Here is a 27,735-nt window from a genome sequence, read left to right on the forward strand (position 1 = left end):
ACTCACTGTCTCTCACTCACTGACCCCTCACTCTGCCCCCTCACTCACTGCCCCCCTCACTCACTCTCTGACCTTCACAAACCGAGCCTCCCTGTAACTTCCCACACTCCCGGGACCCCGGGAAAGTTTGCAGTCACTAACCGTTGTTGTCAGCTCGATCTTCGCGGGTTTGGAGACGATCCTCGCCCTGGGAAGGAGCTGCTGCCGATTCCCGGCGATCAGAAAGCGGAGCCCCTGGGTTAGGGGCCGCTTCAGTCCCTGCATGTCTCTCTCTTGTAGTCGGTCCTGGTGCTGGGGCGACACTGTCGGCTCTCTCTGCTGCCGGGCGTCCTTGCCAAGCGGAGCCGGTTCACACCGACACGGCACAGAGGGAGGAGACAAGGGGAGGCAGTAGAAACAGCAGGAGTGACCAACCCACTGGGAGCAAACATCACTCCATCCACTTACCGCTTCACCAGGAATAGCCCTGAGCTGAGAATAATTACACTGGGAATTCCCCTCCATGGGAATAACATATTCCCTATTGGGGAAGAATCATCGTGTTTATTGGGAGGAAAGTCGGTATTTGGGAATACTTCATTAGCTGGAGAAATTAAAACTTAGTGGAGGAGGACCCCCCAATTTGGGAATACACATCTCACTCCAAATAATCCCACCCCTCACAGGCATCTCCCTCACTATGGATTACCTCCCTGACCTCTGTCATTGGGAATAAACTACCCTCATTGGGAATTACTTGCCTTAATTGGGAATAAATGACGCTCGGTGGGAATACATCAGCCTTATTGGAAATAAATGGCCACCCTCACTGGGAATATGTGACCCTCACTGGAAATGACCATGCTCTCTGGGAATGACTACGCTCTTTGCAAATCACACATCTTCACTATGACCGGGAATAAGCTCTCACTCACTGAAAATCCAGCTCATTGGGAATAAACTCCTTGCTGCAATTAAAATCTCTCACCGGGACTAAACACCAGTGAATATACTCCCATGCTAAGAATAAATCCTCATCATTGGGATTTAAAATCCCTTCATTAACCATTCCCATTTTTCAATGGTGTTTTCCAGCCAAGGATGTCATTTGATAATAGTAATTATTGTATTGTGAGAGATTTGGCAGTATATGTGTGCACAGCAAGATCCCAAAAGAGCAACACAAAAAACAAACTCATGCTTTATTTATGTTCATGAAAGTATATCAGGAAAGCAGGGAAAAGCCTTTGCCCACATTCCAATACACCTAACTTACCTCTATCCAAGAGGAGAAACAGGGATTCATTTATATACTTCGATTGAAATCTTTCCGACCATTCACAGCTTTCTTGATATTGATACTCTATGTAGTGTTCCCTCAGTGCAACTCCTTTAACAGTGCAGTATTCCTTCAACACTTCCATCTGACAGCGGAGGATAACCTCTGTAACTGCCGATTTCACGATGTAGCACTTCCTTATTACTGTCCCTCTGACAGTGTTGCATGCCCTCAGTAATGGTCCTACTATACTGCAGCACTCCTTCAGTAGTTATTCTGATAATGTAGCACTCCCTCAGTATTGGTCCTTAGTACTTCGCCACACAGCCTGCACCTGAGGAAGGAGCAGGTGCTCCGAAAGCTTGTAGTTTCAAATAAACCTATGAGACTAGAACCAGTGTCGTGTGATTTTGACTTTGTCGACCCCAGTCCAACACCGGCACCTCCATATCCATATTATGATGGTGCAGCTTTCTTTCAGTACTTCCCTGATTGTGCAGTGCTGCCTTAGTACCCCCTCCATGGAGAAACTCTCAGTTGTTTCTCTCTGACAATGTAGTGCTCTTTCTGTACCACCTGTCTGACAATGCAGGGCTCCCTTACTATGTATCTGACAATACAGCAACACTCCCTCAGCTCTGCCCCTGACAATGCAGCATCCCCTCAGTATGTCCTCTGCAACAACTTACTCCTCATTATGGCTCTCCAAACATAAAGCAGTCCTTCAATGCTGGTCTTCTGAACATGCAACACTGACTCTGTACTGACTGTCCAAGAGTGTAACTTTCCCTCTAACACATACAAGGACTATCGGCCCAGAGTATAAGCTTACTACTGTGGGTTGAGGCTTGAACCAATGACATGTTGGATCCATTGGTGAGAATGCTACCCACTCAGTAAAAGCTGACAATCAACATTTTGTGACATGAGGACAGATGAAACCGTAAGCAACATCTTTTATAGAAAATGTAGAAGCTTTAATTTCAAACCCAAATCCCAGAATAAAATACCTCCATTAAAATAATTCATATTCAAATATTGCCACAGCTTTAAAATACCAATGAAGCCCCAAAGATTTGCTGATCCATCAATTCATGTCCCAGCCTTAAACCAACCAAGTGTGGGCTCAGACTTGTGGGCATCTATAATGCTCTGCTGAGGAAGAATGTTTTCGCATAAGAAACACTTCAAAAGGAGTTAAAATTTTTCTCTACCCAACTGAAATTGCAACATTAAACAATGAGCTAAAATGCAAACGATATAATCCTGAGGTGTTGTGCGTGGTTAGTGAGTCCTGAAGCCACTCCTTGCTGATTGACCCATGCAACTTCCAGAACCAAGTGCTCAGGGATCAATTGTACGATTGGTTGGGATCAGGTCAACTCCAAGATCCTTTGCAACAGAGTTCTAAGCAATGTTAGGAAAGGAAATTGATTAAAACACAGAACAACAATTCTGCAGTTTACCTAAAGGATGACGTGTTGTTAAACTCCACAGGATAATTACTGATTGGTCACAGTTAATGCCGGTTGTATGTGGGCCGTGTTACCTGTGTTCTTTGTCCTACACAGACTCGGTCACATATTAATCCCTATCAAATTCAGCCTGCCATACTCAAACCAAATGACATCAGGATCCTCTCACAAGCTGGCCTTGTCGCACACAGACTGCATCACATGAAGATCCTGTCACATTTTTATCATGTCAAATGTTTGGCTTGTCACGTGTAGCTTCGTCATATAGACCCCCTGTCACACACAGAACTCCTCACATTTGGTTCAGGTCTCAAGACAATTCAAGCACATTGCAGGTGCTTTTACACACAGACCCCATCACACACACAGTCCCTGCTACACACAGACCCCATCACAAACACAGGCCCTGCCACACACAGACCCCATCACACACACAGGCCCTGCCACACACAGACCCCATCACACACACAGGCCCTGCCACACACAGACCCCGTCACAAACACAGGTCCTGCTACACACACAGGCCCTGCGACATACAGACCCCTATCACACACACAGGCCCTGCTACACACAGACCCCGTCCCACACACAGGCCCTGCCACACACAGACCCCATCACACACACAGACCCTGCTACACACAGACCCCATCATACACACAGGCCCTGCTACACACAGACCCCATCACACACACAGGCCCTGCTACACACAGACCCCATCACAAACACAGGTCTTGTCACACATAGACCCCATCTCACACACACAGGCCCTGCTACACACAGACACCATCACATACAGGCCCTGCCACACATAGACCCCATCACAAACGCAGGCCCTGTCACACACAGACCCTGCCACACACAGCCCAGTCACAAACAGACCCAGTCACACACAGACCCCACCATATACTGACCCTGTTACACACACAGACCCACTCACACACAGACCCCGTCGCACACACAGGCTCTGCCACATACAGACCCCATCACAAACACAGGCCCTGCCACACACAGACCCTGCCACACACAGCCCAGTCACATACAGACCCAGTCACACTCACAGACCCAGTCACACACAGGCCCCATCATACACTGACCCTGTTACACATACAGACCCAGTCACACACAGACCCTATCACTCCCTGATCCCGTCATACGCTGACCCAATCACTCACAGTCCCAATCACACACAGACAAGTCACACACAGATGCAATGACACACAGACCCAGTTACACACACACCCCGTCACACACAGACTCATTTATACACAGACCCATTCACACACACACCCTGTCACACGCAGACCCAGTCACACACAGACTCAGTCACACACAGACCCAGTTACATACAGACCCTGTCACACACAGACCTCGTCACACACAGTCTCATTCACACACAGACAAGTCACAGCCAGATGCAGTGACACACAGACCCAGTTACACACAGATCCAGTAACACACAGGTCCTGTCACATACAGACTACCTTCACACACAGTCACACACACAGATGCAGTGACACACAGTCCCAGTTACACACAGACCCCATCATACACAGACCCAGTCACACGCAGACCCAGTCACACGCAGACCCAGTCACACACAGACCCAGTCACATGCTGACCCAGTCACACAGTCCCATTCACACACAGACAAGTCACAGCCAAATGCAGTGACAAACAGAACCACTCACACACAGACCCAGTCACACGCTGATCCAGTCACACACAGACCCAGTCACACACAACCAGTCACAGCCAGATGCAGTGTCACACAGACTCAATTACACACAGACTCAGTTATACGCAGGTGCGATCACACAGAGACCCCGTCACACATAGAGCCCATTGCACACAGACTCAGTTACCTACAGACCCAGTCATACAGAGACCCAGACATACACAGACCCTGTCACACACAGTCCCCATTGCATACAGACTCAGTTACACACAGACCCTGTCACACCCAGACCCTGTCACACGCTGACCCGGTCACAGACACACCTGGTCACACATAGACCCAGTCACACACAGACCCAGTCACACACAAACCCAATCATACGCTGACCCAGTCACACGCTGACCCAGTCACACACAGTCCCATTCACACACAGACAAGTCACAGCCAGATGCAGTGACACACAGACCCAGTTACACACAGATCCAGTAACACACAGGTCCTGTCACATACAGACTACCTTCACACACAGACCCTTTCGCACACAGGCCTCTTCACATACAGACCCTTTCATCTGCAGTCCCACTCACACACAGACCTTGTCACACACAGTCCCATTCACATGCAGACCCAGTTCCATGCAGACCCAGTTACACACAGACCCAGTTATACACAGACCCCATCACACGTTGACCTGGTCACACGCTGACCCGGTCACACACAGACCCTGTCACACACAGGCCCTGTCACACACAGTCCCATTCACATGCAGACCCAGTTACACACAGACCCAATGTGAAACAGGCAAATCTGGAAACTCCATAGTCTTCAGGCATTAACCTCCTTGATCTATAATCTGTCCATTCAGCTAATTCCCATTCAGTAACCTCACCCATCTTTATATTTAATTAGGAATCACTTGAGATGCATGACATTCCCTTAACAAAGCCATGCTGACTATCCTAACTCATTGCTGACTTTCTAAATGACAGTTTATCCAATCTTTCAGGATTGTTACTAATAATTTGCCTACCACCAAAGTAGACTAGCTGGCCTATAATTGCTTGGCATTTCCTTTGTGCCCTTTATAAAAATGGAACCACATTTACTTTTGTCCTGTCCTTTGGCACCACCTGTGTCTAGTGAAGATTGAAATATAATCGTCAGAACATCTGCTATTTCCTCCCTGAGGCTCTCCAACATCCGAGGGAACAGTCTATCCGGCCCTGGTGACTTATCCACCTTCAAGGATTCCAACTCCACTAATACTTCCTCTCTCATTATGATTATTTTGTCCAATATTTCACACTGCTCCTTTTGGGTTACTATCTCCACATTATTCCTTTCCTTTGTGAATACGGAGCCAAAAAATGCATTTAAAATTCTTCTCTTTTCCTCTGCATCTTCACACAAGTTCCCTTCTTCATCTCTGATTGGTCCTACATTTTCCTTGGCTATCATTTAGCTCCTTATGTACTGGTAAAACATCTTTGAGGTTTACTCTATCTTGCTTGCTAATTTTTTCTCATGCCCTCACTTTGATTTCCCTTTTAGTTTTACTTGACGATTGTACTTTCTCTACTCCTCTAGGCTATCTGCAGCATTTTGCTACAATGGTAAGCTTTCTTTTTCTGTTTAATCTTCCCCTGTATCTTTCCACTCATTTGTGGGCATCTACATTTGGCAGTACCATGCTTATTTTTAGAGGGAACATGTCTGCGTTGTGCCCTAAGGATCTCAGTTTTAGTGCATCCCATAGGTTTATTACTGATTTATCCTTTAGCAGTCCTGTCCAGTCCATCTCAGCAGTTCTGAATGCCAAAGTTACTCTCCCACTGTTATGAATATCGTTGGTTGTGTGTAGCCCCTTTAAGAGAGTGGATCAGGTGACTCAGAGGACACCTAGAGGGGAGTCTAGGACTGCCTGTGGACCTGAGAGGACGCAAAAAAATTATTCCTCGTTCAAGTTTATCCTCAGTCATTCTCGTGTTCTATTTATGGTTCTAGTGAACCACAAATACAATACTCACCACCCTGCACTTCTAGCTAACACACTCTGCATCTTTCTATAGTTTGGTGCTCAGCTCTTTTACTGACTGGGTGACAGAGCTGCTGAGTTGTGGCCAGACTCACCATGAAATCGACAACATTGACGTGATAGGGAATGCCACCTTGTTGTTCACATTCTCTGATGTGTAGGGTTTCTGGGTCTCCAGGGGTCAGGACAGAAAGGCCAGGTTCACTCTGTAAGGGTTTAAGCAAATTTGTACACTTGAGTAAACTTAGACGTAATCACCCGAAGCTCATATACACATTGTGGAATAGCAGATTTTGAGCTATAAGGAGAGGCTGAACACGCTGAGGCTCTTTTCCCTGGAGTGTCAGAGGCTGAGGGGTGACCTTATAGAGGTTTATAAAATTATGAGGGGCATGGATAGGATAAAGAGACAAAGGAATAGGAAGGGTTTGGAGGGATATGGGCCGTGCGCTGGCAGGTGAGATTAGATTGGGTTGGGATATCTGGTCAGCATGGACGGGTTGGACTGAAAGGTCTGTTTCCAAGCTGTACATCTCTATCACTCTATTAGGTCAATAGGATTAATCAACAAACATGATCAGGAAACACCAATCACTTCCACTCCCTTCAGAGTCAGAGATTTCTAAAATTGTTCAATCCTCCGAGAGCAAAAGGAATTAAAAGAATATCTCCCAGTACTGGACTTGCACAAACTGTGAAAACATTCCACCTTGTCGAGACTATTCCAGATCTTATAAACTTCAATCAGATCGCTCCTCAAGCTTTTGAGCTTTTGTAAAACATATCCAGTCTGTCAAACGTTCCTCAAAAAATAACCCATTCATTCCAGGTCGGAATCGAGGAAAAACCGAAAGAAGGTTCTGAGGAAGGATCACTGGACCTGAAACATTAACTCTGATTTTTCTCCACAGATGCTGCCAGACCTGCTGAGCTTTAACAGCAGTTTCATTTCTGTTTGTGAGCAATCTAATCAACCTCGTCTGAACTGCCTCCAACATATTTGGATCCTTCCTTCAATAAGAAGTACAAAATGGCTCACAATATTTGGATATAATATTACCAATGTCCTGTGTAACTGAAGCATAATATCTTTACTTTTATGTTCAATTCCTCTCATAATAAAGGTTAGCATCACATTAGCCTTCCTGATTCATGTACTACTGATGGGTCAGTTTTTGTCCAATGTGTGCAGGAGGGTTTCCTGAATCAGTATGCAGACAGGCTAACAAGGGGCGAGGCCCCATTAGATTTGATACTGGGTAATGAACACGGCCAGGTGTTAGATTTGTAGGCAGGTGAGCACTTTGGTGATAGTAACCACAATTCTGTTATGTTTACTTTAGCGATGGAAAGGGATAGGTATATATCTTAGGGCAAGAGTTATAACTGGGGAAAAGGCAATCACGATGCAATTAGGCAAGATTTAGGGTGCATAGGATGGGGAAGGAAACTGCAGGGGATGGGCACAATTGAAATGTGCAGCTTATTCAAGGAACAGGGAGGGAGGTAGTTATCGAGAGAGGGAGCCATGGTTTACTAAAGAAGTTGAAGCTCTTGTCAAGAGAAAGAAGAAGGCTTATGTGAGAATGAGATGTGAAGGCTCAGTAAGGGCACTTGAGAGTTACAAGTTAGCCAGGAAAGACCTAAAGAAAGAGTTGAGAAGAGCAAGAGGGGACATGAGAAGTCGTTGGTGGATAGAACCAAGAAAACCCTAAGACTTTCTATAGGTATATCAGAAATAAAAGAATGACAAGAGTGAGATTAGGGCCAAAGATAGTAGTGGGAAGTTGTGCGTTGAGTCTGGGCAGATAGGGGAAGCGCTGAATGAATATTGTTTGTCAGTATTCACACTGGAAAAAGACAATGTTGTTGAGGAGAATACTGAGATACAGGCTGCTAGACTAGATGGGTTTGAGGTTGACAAGGAGGAGGTGTTAGCAATTCTGGAAAGTGTGAAAATAGATAAGTCCCCTGGGCCAGATGGGATTTATCCTAGGATTCTCTTGAAAGCAGCGTGGAGATTGCAGAGTCTTTGGCTTTGATCGTTATGTAGTCATTGTCTACAGAAATAGTACTAGATGACTGGAGGATAGCAAATGTTGTTCCCTTGTTCAAGGAGGGGAGTAGAGACAACCCTGGTAATTATAGACCAGTGAGCCTTACTTCAGTTGTGGGTAAGGTGTTGGAAAAGATAATAAGAGACAGGATTTATAATCATCTAGAAAGGAATAAGTTGATTAGGGATAGTCAACATGGTTTTGTGAAGGGTAGGTCATGCCTCACAAACCTTATTGAGCTCTTTGAGAAGGTGACCAACCAGGTGGATGAAGGCAAAGCAGTTGATGTGGTGTATATGGATTTCAGTAAGGCATTTGATAAGGTTCCCCACGATAGGCTATTGCACAAAATACAGAAACATGGGATTGAGGGTGATTTGACGGTTTGGATCAGAAATTGGCTAGCTGTAAGAAGACAGAGGGTGGTGTTTGATGGGAAACGTACATCCTAGAGTTCAGTTATTAGTGGTGTACCGCTAGGATCTGTTTTGGGTCCACTATTGTTTGTCATTTTTATAAATGACCTGGATGAGGGTGTAGAAGGATGGAGTTAGTAAATTTGTGGATGACCCCCCCACCACTAAGGTCGGTAGTGTAGTGGATACTGCCGAAGGATGTTATAAGTTACAGAGGGAAATAGATAAGTTGCAGAACTGGGCTGAGAGGTGGCAAATGGAACTTAATACAGGAAAGTGTGAGGTGATTCACTTTGGAATGAGTAACAGGAATGCAGAGTACTGCACTAATGGTAAGATTCTTGGTAGTGTAGATGAGCAGAGAGATCTCAGTGTCCATGTACGTAGATCCCTGAAAGTTGCCACCCAGATAGATATGGTTGTTAAGAAGGCATATGGTGTGTTCCCTTTTATTAGCAGAGGGATTTAATTTCAGAGCCATGAGGTCATGTTGCAGCTGTACACAACTCTAGTGCGTACAGTTCTGGTCACATTATACGAAGGACGTGGAAACTTTGGAAAAAGGTTCAGAGGAGATTTACTAGGATGTTGCCTGGTATGGAGGGAAAGTCTGATGAGGAAAGGCTGAGGGACTTCAGGCTGTTTTTGATAGAGAGAAGAAGGTTGAGAGGTGACTTAATTGAGACATATAAGATAATCAGAGGGTTAGATCGGGTGGACAGTGAGAGCCTTTTACCTCAGATGGTGATGGCTAGCACAAGAGTACATAGCTTTAAATTGAGGGGTGATAGATATCGGACAGATGTCAGAGGTAGTTTCTTTACTCAGAGAGTGGTAGGGGCATGGAACGGCCTGCCTGCAACAGTAGTGGACTCACCAACTTTAAAGGCATTTAAATGGTCATTGGATAGACATATGGATGAAAATGGAATAGTGTCGGTTAGATGGGTTCAGATTGTTTTCACAGGTCAGTGCAACATCGAGGACTGAAGGGCTTGTACTGCGCTTTAATGTTCTAATGAGTACGTGCTGTAATTGTACATAAACTTTTGTAATTCACGTCTGTACATTTAGTTAATTGATGATGGCCACTGATTGTTAATCTGTTGTACAAGTCAGTAGTTATACGCACTTGTTCCAGTGTTCTGTGTATCTTAAGTAAGTCTGACATTCTTTCCTCAAAACCTGAAGCAAAGCAATTTGGATTTATGGCAACGAAACATTGTCCCTGAAAGATAAGGAGAGCGTAAGTGATCAAAGGTTAGTGACAACATTCATTGCTGAACTTTGTAATATACATTGTTATAAAATACTTGAAAAGGGACAGACACACATAGAATGGGCTCAGACCATTCCACTTTGTAGGTCTATGTAATTATGATCGATTCCTCAGCACTTCTAGAGTGGAACCTCCTTCATTGGGATACAAGAGATTTGTTCATAATTTTTCAATTCTCTCTTGCTACAGGTGTGATGCCACAGGACTGGAGGACCATCAATGTTGGACTGTTGTTTAAAAATGGAGGAGAGTACTGTATAGCCCAAGTAATTACAGGTTAATCAAACTCACTGGGCAGAATCTGCCCAGCCATTGAAAGATGGGGAGAGTGGCAGAAAATGGTGAGAATTGTGTGCGGTCAACGATAATGAGATTCCTGACATGTCAGCAAAAAGTCCCATTTTCGAAGCAAGTGTTGAAGGACGAGACACCATTCTCACCAGTGAGTATCAAGAGGATTATTTGCATTAACATGCATTGACATCCACATCTTCCATCATCTGATTGATACATTGCTTCCCATTCTCCCACCCTCCAGAGAGAAACTGGATGAATGTAGAACATGAGCATCAGAGTAGTACCTGGCAACTCCCAGCTTGCCTTTTGCTCTTCTGAGCCTCTGTCTGGGAGCATGCTCCGTGGGCAGGGACCGCATACGGGGTGCCCATATCTGGGGTAATTGACAGGAACTATTCTGGGCAGTGACAGACTGCCTGTGCTTGACAGGGTGCATGGTTGGGATTTAAAGATCGTGCTGGCAAAAAGATTCTGGGGAGACAATGGCAGTGGCCAGTATCTCTGCTTGTAGTGACTGGCAGGATACAATGAACATTGTGCCATATGGGCTCGCTGCACAGGTAGCAAGGTAAGTTTGGGCAGATAGGAAGCTATCTCACACTTGGGCTGACAGAGCGAAACCCTCCAAAAAATTCTCCAAAATTGATACTTAACCAATTTCTGGTGAAATTCAGCTCATCTCTCACTCCTGTTTTGCTCCATCTCTCACTCCTAATTACTCATTCCAAAGTCACTAACACTCTCAAAGAGCCCTCTCCCTCACTCTCTGTCATATTTGATTAACTTGATCATATGTTTTGTGATATGAAGAAAGGCTGATGAGGGTAACACATTTGATGTATTCGGATTTTAGTGAGGCTTTTGACCAGGCAAATTATTTAGTAAATTAATAACTCATGAGATTCATGGGAAAGGAGGAATTGGATTCAAAACTAATTCAGTGGCAAAAAGCAAAGGGTTATGGTCAAAGGTGTTTTTCTGATTGGAAGTGTGTTTCTAATTGAGGTTTTGCAGGACTCAGTGCAGGGTCTCTTGTTTCTCTTGATATATGTTTTAGGTTTAGACTTAGAAAAGTAAAGATCAATGGAGACTAAGAGGGAAGGAAAGAATAGGGAGAGGGATAGTGAGGAGATTGGGGAAATAGTGAGGGAGAGGGAGAGTGAGGGATGGAGAAAAAGCGAAGGAAGAGTGATGGAGATTATTACATTAATAACACTCAAAAGTGAAACGAGAAGTTAAATTACATGTTACTTTCTTCAGGCTCAGGTGATGCCAGGAGTTTTGTATTTGTCGAGAATGGAGGGGTTCAGAGTGAGGTAGTCGAATAGTGTTGATGAATTTGGTATGAATGTTTGAGTTTGAGTGGAAGATGCAGCAATGCATCCAGTCTGGAGCAGTGTGAGCTTATATTCAATATGATGATATGCAGTCATTAAATGGAGGAAAGGTGAGTCCTCACCAGATTGGCCACCTTGTTGGTATCCTTCCAGGGACGAATGTTTTTACTGTATTGAGATCCTGACAGCATGCCACAGAATACTTCCACCATCAGACTCAGTCCGTATCCTTTATAACCACCTGAAAAGAGAACACAGCTTCCAGCTCCAATAATGTTTGGCCAGTTCCAGCAATCAACCAATCTGCTGGGTCAACACACTCTCTCTCTCTTTCTCTGCTTCCCTTTCCTTCCCTCTCTCCTCTACTCATGCATTTCTACTTTCACCTCTCATCCTTCCTGCCCCCTCTCCTACTTTCCACTCCTTTTCTCCAATCCCATTGTTTTTCTCTTCTTATCCTTTTTTCCTTCACCTCCAACGGCTCTATTCATTCCATCCATTCTGTCTCTTCTTTCTTGAAGTAGGGAATTCCCTCACTGGGATACAGATGGATGCTGGAAACCTGCAGTAATTCATCTGACCTGTCACTGTTCATGCACTAACCCCCATGAGTGTGAGTGGGCTATCTGCCCTTAGGAGGGAATATGTCCAGGCTCAATCTGCTTTCAGTTACCCTAAATGGATCTTAGTACCAAGGAATATTGAAGGACAAATCAGCTAGATATTCCCACGTTAACGTGCCATCAAATATTTGTTTGTCTGCATTGAATGGCTTCCCCCATTTACTACCAGAGGTACAGTGTTCTAGTGAAAAGCAAAGTCCAGAACCCTACGGTCAGCTACCATCTCCACAGGTTGGTTCAACCCTCTCAACTGACTAATGAGATAGATAAAATCCCTAGTGTGGAAACAGACCCTTCGACCCAACAAGTCCACACTCACTCTCTGAAAAGTAACCCACCTAGACTCATTCCCCTACCCTATTAACATTAATTTACTCCTGACTAATGCACCTAACCTACACATCCCAGAATACTATGGACAATTTAGCATGGCCAATAACCTGCACATCTTTGGACCATGGGAGGAAACCCAAACAGACACGGGAAGAATGTGCAAACTCAACACAGACAGTCGCCCGAGGTTGGAATCGAACCCAATTCCCTGACGCTGTGAGGCATCTGTGCTAACCACTGAGCCACCGCACAGCCCTGGTTCTCTTCCATAATGAACAAGAATTGGAGGAAGCATTGAGGCATAGATCCACTCTGGACGGGACCTCAATGCCCATCATCAAGAGTTATTCAGTAATGATATGAATGTAACAAATTCTGAATGTTCCAGGTGGTGAATGAATGTACACAAGCAAGTTACTTTATCAGAAACTCACAGCAAAGTGCTTATGTTGACAACAACTTTGATCTAGCAAAGCAAAACTGGATATCAAGAACACATCTAAGTATCACTCATTGATATTCACAGCATTGCCATCACTGAATCCCCCACTGTCAATATCTTGGGAGTTACTATTGATCAAAAACTGAACAGGGCTTGATGTATAAATACTGTGCCTACAAGAGCAGGTTAAGAGGCTATGAACACTGCAATGACTCCTCAAGATATGTCTATCATGTACAGTGCGTAAGCCATGAGTTATGGAAAATTTGCTTGCCTGGATGATTGCAACTCTAAAAAAAGTTAAAGCTTGATACCATCAAGGATAAAGTAGCCTGCTTGATTGGCAACACATCCACAAACATTCACTGCCGCCAAACCCAATGCTCAATAGCCACTATGTACAAGATGCACTACAGAATTTCACCATAGCTCCTTTGACAGTACCTTCCAAACGCATCACTACTTTCATCTAGAAGATCAAGGCAGCAGATACATGGGTACAACACCACCTGCAGTTTCTTCTACTTGCTACTTACCATCCAGATTTGGAAATGTACCATCGTTTCTTCACTGTCACTGGGTCAAAATTGTGGACTACTCTCTGCCTAATGGCATTATGGGCCTACCCACACTAAATGGACCACAGTTCTTCAAGAAGACAGCCAACTGCTACCATCTTGAAGCAACTAGAAATGGGAAATAATCTGTGGGTCAGCTTTTAATTTAAAGCAAACTGGAATTGTGAACTTCTGAGTTTGTTTAACAAAGGAAAAAAACACGAGTGATTCAGAATTTGGTTTTATTTATTCCATAATGCTGGCAATTATGATTCTAATGTGCATAATACAAAACGTTGGCTGTAATGTGGTAATGGTCACAATGTTGACCTGAAGGTCATCTCAGTTGGAATAGTGCACTTAGAAGAGGAAATAGGAGACAATGGCCAAAATACAAGACCAAAGGGTTCTTGGAAAATCCGGCAATCTGAATATAAACTATTTCTACCACTTCAGCAGTCAGGAGATCAATGGCAGTCCATTGTTGCTTGTCCTATTTTCTATTATACCTAACCACAATTGAGACCATTCTAAATTAAATTATTGTAGATGTTGGAAATCTGAGACAAACCAAAGATATTAAACACTCATGTGGGCAGCAACAGGACAGAGAGAAATAAAGTTAACATGTCCAATTTTGTGCTGTGAAAGTGTCTGGGCTTTGAATCATTTGAAATCTTCCTCCAAGGTTCACTGTGATGATCTATTAACAGAATCCAATCAAACTGGAAATTATCTGTATTGCCTGAATAGATTTACTTCTGGCCCCTTGTATGTTCCCAGCCATCATTGCTCCACCGTATGTTCAGTTACCTCAATGTTAAACTTTGAAATTCTGGCATGACACCTCTCTTTACCAATGTCTCTATTTAAAGATACTCTCGAGTGCTTATTCTGCTCAAGGCTGTCATTACCCTCATATATTTTTTGTGGTAGGGAGTTATACTTTGTTTTATTTCACTTCGAGAAGCATCTTAGTCCACTTCATTATATCTATACATCATCTTTAATGTTATTTATTGTTTGGTCAGTCCTGTGTGATTACAACACGAACACTACAAATTTACCTAATACAGTTACATTTGGATAACAACATCATCTAAACAATGGGCGACTGCTCCTCAGCTAAACTGACTCTAGCTGGTTTTGTGCATTTTCTTCGCTCACAATAAGATGACAACAATAACTTACATTTATCTGTTGTCTTAAACCTAGTTGAACTTGTCAAGGTACTTCATGATGTGTATGGGTTGGGGTGTGATCTGGAGCAAGGTATCTGGGTGTGATACCTTGGGAGAGAGCCATCTGTGAAACCATATACCAGTGAGGAGTTTGGTATTTCCAGGAGAAACAATGGCTTAGAAAGACAATTGCATAAAGAATTAAAGAATGCTGCTCTTCCACAACACTTAAAAATAACAAAAATATTCCCTTTAAAAATAGTGGACCTCTTAAATGTAAGTAATAAAATCCATTTGAGCATGCTGTTATACTATATCATCCTGTATTACTGTTGTTATGAATTTCAAATGGCCACAAAACCTGGCTTATACTTACTTACTTTCGCTTTGTTTTGATGACCATCTCATTTGACAAACTACCAACAATTAATGAAACAAACTTTGCTTCAGATTTATTTCTATCTTGGTATTTTTTGCTTTTAAATCTTTTGCCCCTCCCTGCCTACTTATATTCATTCCTCTGTTTTTAATTCCTTTGCTGTTGCGACAAATAGCACACCACTATGACACTTCAATTAAAGCTTCATTAAACAGATCAAAATGAAGGAGACAATTCCTAAGTGATGATTAGAGTGTGTTGAAAAAGCACAGCCGGTCAGGCAGCATCCAAGGAGCAGGAAAATCGACGTTTTGGGCAAAAGCACTTCGATTTTCCTGCTCCTCGGATGCTGCCTGACCTGCTGTGCTTTTCCAGCACCACTCTAACCTTGACTCAAATCTCCAGCATCTGCGGTACCCACCTCCGCCTAATTCCTAGGTGATGTTGAATGAAAGATGTAGGCAATAAATTTTCAAATAAATTTCTTGACTTCAAGAACAATAATAAAATTCAACATCAAACACACACAAACACAGGTAATAAGTTAAAAAGAAGGCAGGATGTATAGTACAAACATGAAAATAAAGCAGATACTGTTTCCAGTTCTTAGAGTCTTTGAATTGTGAGATTAAAACCTGAGTCTGAGTCAGTTTCGCTGTTGCCTTGACAATAGTAAAATTTATGCTGGAGCTTTTGGTGAATGGCTACATTCCCAAGTTGATTCCTTGCTGAGCACTTCTTTTGAAACATGATAAGACACATAAAGAGGTACAGAGCAAGTCTTCTAGACTGAGTTGTTATGAATCCATTCTACCATCTCTCTCTGCTCTGCTAAGCAAGCTACTGAAACATTGCTCATTTGTATATTCCCAAGCTGAATGTTCTGCAGGCAACCTTTCATCTCCTAACATGTGAACTCATCATCACGCAAGTGTGAATTAAACCAGAAATGCAAATTTAATAACTGACTTCGTTGTTTGGTTTCTTCACGCACCAAAATTATCATTTCATCCAACCGATACAGTGTCTTACATATGAGTTTTCTGGACTGACCTTAATCTGTGGTCAGATGATCCCAGCAGCTGTAATGTAGAGACTACATTATCTTAAAATTCAAAGTGGAAACCTCACCTGATTCCAATACAAATGTGAAATGCTTGGCAATGTGAAGACACAATGTGGGGAAAATAATACCTTCAGCTTGTACAGAATTAGCAGATATGTGGGAACACCATCATCTGCAAGTTCCTCATCAAGCCACACACCATCCTGACTTGGAAATATGTTGTCATTCGTTCATTGTTGCTGGGTCAAACTCCTAACAGCATTGTGGGTCTACCTACAGCACATGGAGTCGAGAGTGTAGTGCTGGAAAAGCACAGCAGGTCAGGCAGCATCTGAAGAGCAGGAGAATCGACGTTTTGGGCGTGAACCCTTCATCAGGAATATGGACTACAGGAATACAGCACATGGACTCGAGTAGTTCAAGAAGGCAGCTCTATATCTATTTGAATACTCTTTGTAGTTTCTTTAAAATTTGGATATGTTTTTTGCATACATTTCAATATCTTATTGTCATTAACTTCGAGATATTCAAACATCTTATTCATAGAATGAGATGCTCACAGGAGCTACAATTAAGTGCAACTTTATTAAAAACAGCACGTAACAAATCCACAACAGACAGCTCAGAGCTAAGCTCTGCAGCTCTTCCACATCTAGTTGAGAACAGTAGTAGACAACCATTTACCTAACAGGAGGAGGAACATGTCCATTCTCGATTGCACTGTAACACAGTAAGGGAAGTGAAGTGAAGTGTAAAGACAAGATTTAAAAGCATCTTCAGGCAAAGGAGCTGAGTGGATGATCCTTCTTAGCATCCTTCCAAGATCTCATCATTCCAGATATCAGTCCACTCCAAATGATATTAGGAATTACTGTGTGTACTAGACATGATTAAAGTTCTGGGTCCTGATAACATCCCGGCTGTATTGTTGAATAACTCCACTCCAAAGCAAGTCACTCTCTGCTACCAACTTTACCAGTCCAGCTCCAATACCTACCCAGACATCACCTATCAAAAACCAACAGGGAATTCAAATCTGGTTAATTTCCACTCCTGTGTTTTAAACAGATTATGCACCTCTGGGCATGGCACTATAATTGAGTGGTTAATCCTGGACTGAGGTGCGTTCAGCTCTGGTCGGAGCTACTTGGAGTGTTGTGTCCAGTGCTGGTCACTGAGGAACAACACATTCAAACACTGGAGGTGAGCGTGTTGGAGGGTGGATTGTGGTTAGAATCTCTCTGGATAGCTGGATTTAAATAGGTTGCACAACATCCTTCATTATAAATAAACTTATGTAAAAGACAAGAAAATACAGATAATCCCTTACTTGTGGCCTCAGCTCCTCCCAGAGGCAGTAGCCCTCCACCCTTCAGAATCTCTGTTGGATCAGTGGTATCTTTGCCTTTGGAATTGCAGCCCCATCCTTTTGGAACCATCTCTCCACGTCTTTGCTGCACTTCTATCTAAAACCATGGAAATTACATAGCTCATAAACAAACTCTTGCAGATTGTCGTCACCAGAACAACAGCAATTTGCATTTATATAGCATATGGCACTTTGTGGGGAGTGTGATCAAATAACATTTTTCATCAAAGCACAGAAAAGAATATTCAGGCAGATAACCTAAAACAAAGTTAATGGTCAAGATTTTAGAAAACATGTTGCGGGAGGTGACGGAGACAGAGGGGCTGGCACAGCTAAGGGTATGGACACATGCAATGGGTACATCTTTTTCCATCTGTTCAGAGATGGGAGTAAGGTGGGACTTGAACCTGGGTCCCCTGGCTCAGAGATAGAGACATTACTACTACACTGAGCCATAAAAGTAAAGGCACCGTAGTCTTACCAGGCCATAGGGCTGCTCTCTCATTAAAGAGAGAGAGGGAGATGACTGGTAGTGGTTTAACCTGAGGGTCACCATGCCTCAGGCATGTGGAGATGTTGAGAAGGAGAATCCTTCATGACAACCTTGTCTGGTGTGGGAACTGAACCCAAACTGGTGGCATCACTCTTTAAACTGGCCATTCAACCATGGGTACTATAATTAAAATCAGGGATGTTCAAGAGGCTAGACTTAAATTGGTCCTGGTATGTTGTGAAGCTGGAGAAGATTACAGAGATAGGGAGGATGAGATGATATAAGCACTTAACAACAAGGGATGAGAATTTCTTTTTGCCTAGCTTTGCCAGAGCAGGACTTACTGTAAATCAGCAGCCACACTGGTAATGGGTGAAAAGGGCTTGTTTTGAGTTAGGATACAGGCAGCAGAGTTTCTAAGCATGCTATTTCTCTGGATGATGGAAGTGCATCCAGAAGTACAGTTAATTGATCGAGATTGGAGGCGTCAAAGGCACGGATGAGGCAATGTGCAGTTAATCTATATGACTAGAATGTAAGGAACGAAACTTTGATATACCTTTCCTAGGGCCACCGCTGATGTAGCCATGTCCAGCACAAAGCTGTCACCATTCAGGGCTGGAGCAGCAACACTAATAGGATTGGTGCCCAGAGTGCACTGGAAAAAAGTAAATAATAGTTATAAGGTATGATTTTAAAGTGAGTGTAGGAACAAAAGATCTGCAGATGATTCTACACAAACCTTTGGAGGTAGTGGAGAAAGTAGAGAAAGCTGGTTTTAACAAAAGGTGAACAGGATCTTGGGTTTTATTAATCCATCCATAGAGAACAAAAACAAGCAGTTAGGGTAAATGTGTTGCGCTCCACTGGAATATTATGTTCAGTTCTTAGCATTGGCCTCCAGGAAGAACGTCAAAGGAGGTGCAGAGGAAATTTATTAGAATAGAACCAGGGATGAGGGACTTCAGATAAATGAAGAGAAGAGAAGCTGGGAAAGTTTGCCTTAGTGCAGGGAGGTTCTGGACTGATTTGATCAAGGCATTGAAAACCATAAAGAGTTTTGACAGAGTAAGGAGAAACTAAAGGACTCAGATTTAAGGTAATTGGCAAATGGAGAGCGTGAGAGAAATGTTTTCTCAAGCAGTTCAGTTTTATTTGAAATGTTCTGTGAGAAACAATAGAATCAGATTAAATAATAACTTTAATCAGAATTAAATAAATACACCATGTGAGATAGGAAACATATGCAGAATATGGGAAAACACCACAGGGTGATACTGATTAGAAAATAACTGGGACAGGCACAATTGGCCAAATGCCCACACTTGAATTGTAAATTTCCAGGAAAAGAAGGGTTTGGAGGGATATGGGCCGGGTGCTGGCAAGTGGGAGTAGATTGGGTTGGGATATCTGTTCGGCATGGACGAGTTGGACCGAAGGGTCTGTTTCTGTACTATAATCTCTATGACTCTATGATCAGTATCTGACCAGTCCAGAAATGATTAGAATACACTGCATCAACTAAATGTCCAGATGTGTGTTATCCTCTCCTGCAGGTACTGACCCTCCTACACTAGGTAAAACCTCTCAGAACCAACTTCTGCCCAAAGGCCGCTGTCAAGGGTAAATGAATGCCAACACGGAAATACCTTGAGGTCATCTTAAAATCTTTACACAAGAATTTGTGCTATTAGGACCACTAGATATTCCTTGGCATGTGAGACCTTGGCTGGTGCATGGGTTTACTAACCTAGGGGTAACTAATTCCTATTCCTACCACTGAGACTGATCAAATCTACACAGTGAGATTCATAGCTGGGACATTCCTGCTCTCCATGATCAATGTTCATGTGGTTTAGAGTTATTGGGATTTGAAGCAGCTGCCCCAGAACTTGCAAATTACAAACTAACAAAATTTGCTAAATCTCGTAGGCTGGCACCAAATATAATAACCTTGGAAGTAGCAGATTGTTGTGAAAATCCCAAATGGTCCATTGATGCTTTTCAAGGAAAGAATCTACCACATCCACCAGGCTGATGTTACAGGACTGATTGTTAATGCCGCCTAGAATGTCTGAGCAGGCCTCTCATAGCCAATAAAAACAATTCATCCAGTGTCCCAACCCCAATACCATAAAAAGACTGGCAAATTCTTTCACATGTAGATGTAGCAGGCTGGTTATAACATTAAAGCTACCCATTAAACAATTCTCTGTGACTAAAGTCTCAGACTAAAGCTTTACCTTGGTTGCTCTGGTTGGCACTACCACTGGAGAGGTATTAGTGCAAGTCATTCCCTGTTGAAAGTAAATGCAAAGACTGTAAAGAACTGTGAGCCCAATGAGTGATGTTCCAATTCATTCTGTGGTGGACAAGTTACTCTACTTACAATTAAACCGTGTTTTAGTGCTTGCATAGAATAAAATCCTGCAATGCCGTAGTGATTAGATCCTGCAATGACAATGAGAGACAGTAAATCAAAGCATACTAATAAGAGATGTTCTCAAATCTCCAGGCCAACACAATAAAAGGTAGTTATCAGGAAGTTAGTGTTTAATGCTGATCAGAGATCAGTGCCAATCTGCTCATAAATCATTTGAAGTGGAGAAAATGTATCACTGATGAGATATAACTAGATATCTGTTCATGTGATAAAATCCCGACAGTGTGGAAGCAGGCCATTTGACCCACTGAGTCCACACCGACCCTCCAAACAGCAACCCCACCCTCATAACCTTTCATTTCCCATGGCTAACTTGCACATCCCTAGATACTATGGGGCAATTTAGTATGGCCAGTCCACCCAAACTGCACATCTTTGGAATGTGGGGGGAAACCAAAGCACTCAGAAGAAACCCACAGGGAGAACATACAAAATCCACACAGGCAGCCACCCGAGGGTGGAATCAAACCCAGATCCCTGGCACTGTGAAGCAGTAGGGCTAACCACTAAGCCACTGTGCCTGATGGTGATTAAAGAATAAATATCTATCGAAGGACACTGGGAAGAAATCTTTTGCTCTCTGGTGTTCTTTCTTGGCCACAAAAGAGGGCACTGGGGGCTTCAGTTTAAAGTCTCATCCAAAATACTGTATCTCTGACAATGCTACTTCCCTCAGTACTGACCTAACAAAGTGAGGGGCTCCCGCAGTACTGACCCTATGGAAGCCTGGCACTCCTTCAGAACTGAGTATCCAACAATACAACAACCTTTAGGACCGAACATCCAACAATGAAATGTCGCTTACTGAACCTGTAATACAATGCTTCCCAAACATTTTTTCACTATGATCCCATTTTGAGGCTTGTAAGTTTTTCTGTAATAATAGTTCCTCAGTAAGCTGTAGGAGTAAAGAAGATCTATTCGAGCATGGGAGTCGTGGAAGGGCAACCATTGCTGCCTCAGTGCTCACAGGGTCAAAATTTCAGCTTCAACCCTCCACAAGCTCAACAGGGCAGCACTCCTTTAGTACCAAACATCAATAGTACAGCGCTCCCTTAGTAATGCCACTCCAACAATGTTGCAATCTTTTATTGCTATCTCTCTAATAGTTCTATGCTCCTTTAGTATGGCACCACTGATAGCACAACACTCCCTCAGCATTGTCCCTCTGACAGTGCAGCATCTCTCGGTACTGATCTGACAATCATGCAGCTCTCGCAAAGAATGCCAGTAGTGCAGAGCTGCCTTAGTTCTATTCCTCTGCGAGCATAGGAATGCCTCAGTGCTGACCCCCTGACAAAGCAGCACACATTCAGTACTAACCCTCTGTCACTGCAGCACTCCCTGTCAACAATGCAATGTTCTTAGTACTGGCTCACTGATAATACAGCACTTTCCCAGTACCACACCAGGAGTTCTAGTTTGGATTGTATACTTTTATCTGTGGAGTGAGGCTCAAAACTAGCCCTTGAATCTGAATGCAGATTGGCACCAGAGTAGTTTCAGCTAACATTCAAATACCCAGATAGCTTGTCCTCACCTCGTTCTTGGTTCTTTTGCAAATTGTCTTACACCTGTCACCTGCAGTCAATGAATCTCTGCTATAGGAAACAGTTACTACTTATTTACTCTATCAAAACCCATCATGATTTTGAACATTTCTACTGAATCTTCCTTAATGTTTTCTGCCCTAGAGGGATTAACCCCAGTTTCCCTGTCCTGTACACAGAACTGAAGCACCTAATTCATGAAACCGGTGGCTCACAGCACCAGGGGCCCAGGTTTGATTCCAGCCTTGGGCGACTATCTGTGTGGAGTTTGCACATTCTCCCCGTGTCTGCGTGGGTTTCTCCGGGAGCTCTGGTGTCCTCCCACAATCCAAAGATGTGCAGGTCAGGTGTGTTGGCCATGATAAATTGCCCATAGTGCTAGGTGCATTAGTCAGAGGGAAAATGGGTCTGGGTGGGTTACTCTTCGGAGGGTTCGTATGGACTTGTTGGGCCGAAGGGCCTGTTTCCATACTGTAGGGAATCGAATCTAATTGAATCTAAATCTCCTTTGCAGCTTTTTCATAGTATTGACATCCTTCCTGAAGTATTGTTATATAATCAGTCATAGTGATATAAACACGGAAATAGATCCTTCCGTCAAACTTGTCCATGCTAACCAGATATCCTCTATAAATCTTGTCCCATTTGTCAGCATCTGGCCCACATCCCTCTAAATCCTTTCCTATTCATATACCCATCCAGATGCCTTTAAAATGTTGTAATTGTACCAGTGTCCATCACTTTCTCTGGCAGCTCATTCCATATATGCAAAACCTTCTGTGTGAAAAAGTTGCCACTCAGGTCCATTTTCCCCTCTCACCTTAAACCTATGCCCTCTAGTACTACACCCCAACCCCTGGGAAAAGACCTTTTCTATTTATCCTATCCATGCCCTGCATGATTTTATAAACCTCTATAAGGTCACTCCTCAGCCTCCAATGCTCCAGGGAAAACAGCCCCAGCCTATTCAGCCTCTCCCTATATCTCAAACCCTCCAACTCTGGAAAATCCCTGTAAATCTTTTCTGAACCCTTTCAGGTTTCACAACATCCTTCCTATAGAAGGGAGACTAGAATTCTCTGCAATACTTCAAAAGTGGCTGGAACAATATCCTGTACAGCTGCAACATGGCCTCCCAGCTCAATGCACTGACCAATAAAGGAAAGCATACCAAACACCTTCTTCATTATCCTATCTAGCTGCGACTTCAAGGAACTATGAACCTGTACTCCAAGGTCTCTTTGTTCAGCATCATTCCCCAGAACCTTACCATTACTTCTATAGATCCTACTCTGATTTGCTTTTCCAAAATGCAGCACCTCACATTTATCTAAACTAAGTTCCATCTGCCATTCCTCTGTCCATTGGCCCATCTGATCAAGATCCCGTTGAACTCCAAGGGGAGAACTCCTTTACTGACAACTAGACCTCCAATTTTAGTGTCATCTGAAAACATACTAACAATGCCTCCTATGTTTACATCCAAATCATTTATAAAAATGACAAAAAGCAGTGGAACCAACAGCCTCCAGTCTGAAAAGAAACCCTCTTGTTCCCAGAATTGAACACAAAATTCCAGTCGAAATCTGACCTAGTGTCTTTTAACAGTTTACAGCAGCTTCCTGGTTTTATGCTCTTGGCCCCAGGATAATATAAATGAAAATTATGTTGTTTAAATGTTTTTATTTGTTCCTTTTTAATTCACAAATTGGACATGGGCATTGTTGGCTGGGCCAGCATTTATAGCTCGTCTCTAGTTGGCCTTGAGAAAGTGATAATGAGCTGCCTTCTTGAACCGCAGTAGTCCATATGGTGCAGGTAGACTCATATAGTGCTCTTAGGAAATTCCAGTAATATATTCCCAAGTCAGGATGATGAGTGGCTTGGAGGGGAGCTTGCTGGTGGTGTTCCCCTGTGTCTGCTGCCCTTGTCCTGATGGTTGATGGCATGTGTAGTGTCTTGTAATGAGGTCAGCCAGGTGGATCTCATAGAATGAGTTCCCTGATTTGGGTTGTTAATCTAGTCCAATCAGAGAGCCCTGGCTGACAGATAAGGAGTGTCAGACATTCTGTTCACACTGAAAGCTGATGGAGGAAGCTGGGTCAGTGTCAGTGGACTCTCCACATGTAAATAAAGGATAACTTGTTGATGGGATACCAGCCTCTGTGGAGTTATTTCAGTATTCGTCATAGATTTAGAAGGTGCTGTCTAAGGCTCTTTGGTGAATTTCTGCAGTGCATCTTGTAGATAGCGCACACCACTGCTACCAAGAGTCAGTGATGGAAGGAGTGGATGCTTGTGGATGTAGTGCTAATCAAGAGGCTGCTTTTCCCTGGACGGTGTCAAGCTTCTTAAGTTTTGTAGGAATTGTAGTTGTCCAGACAGTTATTCCATGACATTTCCCACTTGGTTCCCGGTAGGTGATGAACAGGTTTTGGGGAGTCAGGAGGCGAGTCACTTGCTGCAGTATTCCAAGCCTCTGCCCTGCTCTTGCAGCTCCTGTAATTATATGACTAGTCCAATTTTGTTTCTGGTCAATGATAACCCCCAGGATATTGATAGTGGGGGAATTCAGTGATAGTAACATCATTAAAAGTCAATGTTAGAATTCATTACAAACACTGAATATTTAACACTGATTATTTTTGGAAAGTTCAATTTGAATCTTTCTATATGTAAACAGACATCAAGGATTCTGACTAAAAGAATTGGTTAAGAAACTGCAAACCAATCTAAAAAATATCTCATTAATGAATTCACAATTCCAACTATACGTTATCTTGTGCTCACAGTGCTTATCAACCAGTGGCCCTATCTGCACCTCATATTTCAATTAGGCATGTTTCTGGAGCTTGGCAATTTTACACAAGTTTGTTACCTTTACTTTGTTGGTTTCAGTTTATTTTTCTTTCAGTTGGCAGCACATTTGTTCTAGGCATATAATTTGTTTGTTTGTTCCCATTGGCCCTGGAGGATTATACTTTTTGTCATTAAATCTTTCCTGTCTTTGACCTTATCAGAGATTGCTGATCCTGGATAGTGTTGAGCTTCTTGACTGTTGTTGGAGCTGCCATCATCCCCAGGCAAGTGTGGAGTATTCAATCACATGTCTGACTTGACTTGTGAACAACCTTCGGAGAACCAAGAGATACTGGAGAATTCCTGGCCTCAGACTCCCAGGTTGTTGACTGTTGGATAGGATTCACCAATGGTAATACCACTTGTAAATGCCAAGGGAAAGATGGCTTAATCCTCTCCTCATGTTTGTTCATGGGACCTGGGCTTTGCTCAGTAGGTCAGCATTTATTGCCCATCTTTAATTGCTCAAAGGGTATTAAGTGTCAATCATGTTGTTGGTTCTTTGTAGTAATAATTATTGGTGGCAATGCTCCTTGCCTGGCACTATATGATGTGAATGTTACTTGCTACTTATCAACCCAAGCCTGAATATTGTTTAGAATTTGCTGCATGGTGGCACAGACTGGTTCTTTGAGATGTGTGGGTGAGATGTGCAGTCCTGTAAAGCAAATTCAACTTAAAGGGACAGTCCACAAATGGAAACTGGAGATATTCAGGATGGGCAATGGACAAAGAGCGAGGCAGTAGCGAACTTTAATAATGTTTTTAAAAAAAGAGAATTGCAGAGGATGGAGATCTGAAAAGAAAAACAGAAATCGCTGGTGAAACTCGTAGGTCTGGCAGCAATTATTGAACAGTTCTGATGAAGACTTGAAATGTTAACTTTCTTTTTCCCCGATAGACGCTGCCTTACTTGCTGATGTCTCGTCAGCAATTTCTGGTTTTGTTTCAATCATGCTTTGTTGAAATTACTACTGTACAGTCAGCAGCAAGATATTCCCCAACAATAGGAGGAAGAGGTCTATTGGAATGGTCAAAAAGGTGTGGTTGGTGGTCATGAGGGTATGGGTGGAGGCAGCAGAAAAGGTGAGCAACAAGAACCTTGTGATTGGATGATAGATGCAATTTAGGAAGTGTTTTAATAGCCTAACGAGATCAGGAAAAGTGTCAACATCTTCACCTTGTACTGCAAGTCTTGCCCCTTCTCTCTGCACTTGGTAAGTGTCCCCTATCACATCAGCACCTCAAACCCCCACTGTTCAAATTTCAGCAACACCAATCTTCACATTCTATACTTTCAACATCCATTTGTCCAACCACTAGAGTCACTCATCTCAACTCATATGCACTATATTAATCACTTACAAAGATACCCACACAGACTATCCTGTAGCCATTAGGTAAAGGCCTAACCTCCAACCATAACTGAGTTCTATTTATTTAACTCTTGTTGGTGAAACAAGTGCAAAGTACAAGGGAGAGGGAAACGACTGGCTTGGATGACACAGATAATTTGAATTACTGATGCAGTGCATGAAGCCCTACAGATAAATGCATATCCACGTTCCTCTCTGTCAGAAATTGAGAGATAGGGAGCTCAGAGATAGCTGGTGACAGAATTACAAATAAAATCAAGCATTCCAGATGCTGGAAATCCAAAACGAATATAGAAATTGCTTGAGAAACTCAGCAGGTCTGGCAACATCTGTGGAAAGAAAGCAGAATCAATGTTTCACGTCCACTGACCCTTCATCAGAACTGGTTTTTCCAGCAATTTCTGTTTTGTGACAGAATTGCAAACATCTTCAGCACCCACATCCTGACTTTATTTCAACAATCAATAAACTATGAGCACAGTGAATTTGGTGATTGTCAAGAATGTGACTTTTCCACAACTAAATTACACCATTTTCTTTTGCATTCCAGAGTCTTCAAATGTACAGCATTGTCACAGGAAATCCATGAAAATGATTCATCACCGGACTGAGGATGCAGTGCACAGCTATAAATCAGTGTAAATACTCCCACTTCTCCAGGTGGAGAAGTCCGATTGTCACATGGTGCATTACACCACACAAGTGAACATGAATAGACAGTGGTGGCAGGGAGACTCTGTACTGGGGTTCTCCAATCCTTTCCAAGCTCTATTTAGCTGTACAGAGATACTGAAATCTAAGGGGCATCATTAAGAAGGAAATGCTGGTAGTCCATTTGCAAATTAGCCAAGTACTAACAACACTCCACAGTAACGGAGAGGTTGAAGGTGTTCAATTACCAAGGGATTAGTGTTCTAGATTATTGTGAAACTGTCCACTTTGTCCTCCTCCATGGAGTTCCAAGCATGACTCTGAAATGAGTTCATTCCTGCCATGGCTATAGTCTTGCAGACTTCGGACGGCAACTGGTCTTTTTTTTTCCCTGTTCATTTTTTTTCTTTTTTTTGTTTTTTCTTTTTGTTTTAACCCCCACACTACCACCTAACTGCGGAAGTGCTTATTTTTTCCCCCAGCACCCATGGTGTGTGTGTGTGCAGGTGTGAGACACAGTGAGAGACACAAGGTGTACGAATCTTTATTCAAGTTCCACCACCAGGAAGATAGGAAAACACCCG

The 27,735-nt window shown here is 43.0% G+C and overlaps 2 protein-coding genes and 1 long non-coding RNA gene across 3 annotated transcripts in view; 1 reads left to right on the forward strand and 2 right to left on the reverse strand.

The window, feature by feature from the left end:
* The window catches only part of LOC122557756, a 7,616-nt gene extending 7,097 nt beyond the window's left edge, over window positions 1-519 (reverse strand). Inside the window, exon 1 of the mRNA XM_043705719.1 lies at window positions 142-519. Within this exon, the coding sequence (XP_043561654.1) occupies window positions 142-504 (363 nt within the window). The 5' untranslated portion in view covers window positions 505-519. The remainder of the gene's footprint in view (window positions 1-141) is intronic.
* A 1,477-nt stretch (window positions 520-1,996) lies between these two features.
* Window positions 1,997-27,735, reverse strand: part of LOC122557757 (uncharacterized oxidoreductase YjmC-like) — a 34,289-nt gene continuing 8,550 nt past the window's right edge. Inside the window, exons 4-11 of the mRNA XM_043705720.1 lie at window positions 20,662-20,723; window positions 20,516-20,569; window positions 18,832-18,930; window positions 17,741-17,876; window positions 11,952-12,070; window positions 10,049-10,144; window positions 6,539-6,649; window positions 1,997-2,665 (exon numbers count right to left, since the gene is read on the reverse strand). Coding sequence (XP_043561655.1) covers window positions 2,603-2,665; window positions 6,539-6,649; window positions 10,049-10,144; window positions 11,952-12,070; window positions 17,741-17,876; window positions 18,832-18,930; window positions 20,516-20,569; window positions 20,662-20,723 — 740 coding nt within the window. The 3' untranslated portion in view covers window positions 1,997-2,602. The remainder of the gene's footprint in view (window positions 2,666-6,538; window positions 6,650-10,048; window positions 10,145-11,951; window positions 12,071-17,740; window positions 17,877-18,831; window positions 18,931-20,515; window positions 20,570-20,661; window positions 20,724-27,735) is intronic.
* On the forward strand, window positions 10,094-15,565 carry LOC122557758. Its single transcript, XR_006313930.1, has 3 exons — window positions 10,094-10,176; window positions 10,385-10,637; window positions 13,174-15,565. It is a non-coding gene; the product is annotated as an uncharacterized LOC122557758 (long non-coding RNA).

This window comes from Chiloscyllium plagiosum, chromosome 16, assembly GCF_004010195.1.
Source record: "Chiloscyllium plagiosum isolate BGI_BamShark_2017 chromosome 16, ASM401019v2, whole genome shotgun sequence".
In the NCBI taxonomy this organism is placed as follows: domain Eukaryota; kingdom Metazoa; phylum Chordata; class Chondrichthyes; order Orectolobiformes; family Hemiscylliidae; genus Chiloscyllium; species Chiloscyllium plagiosum.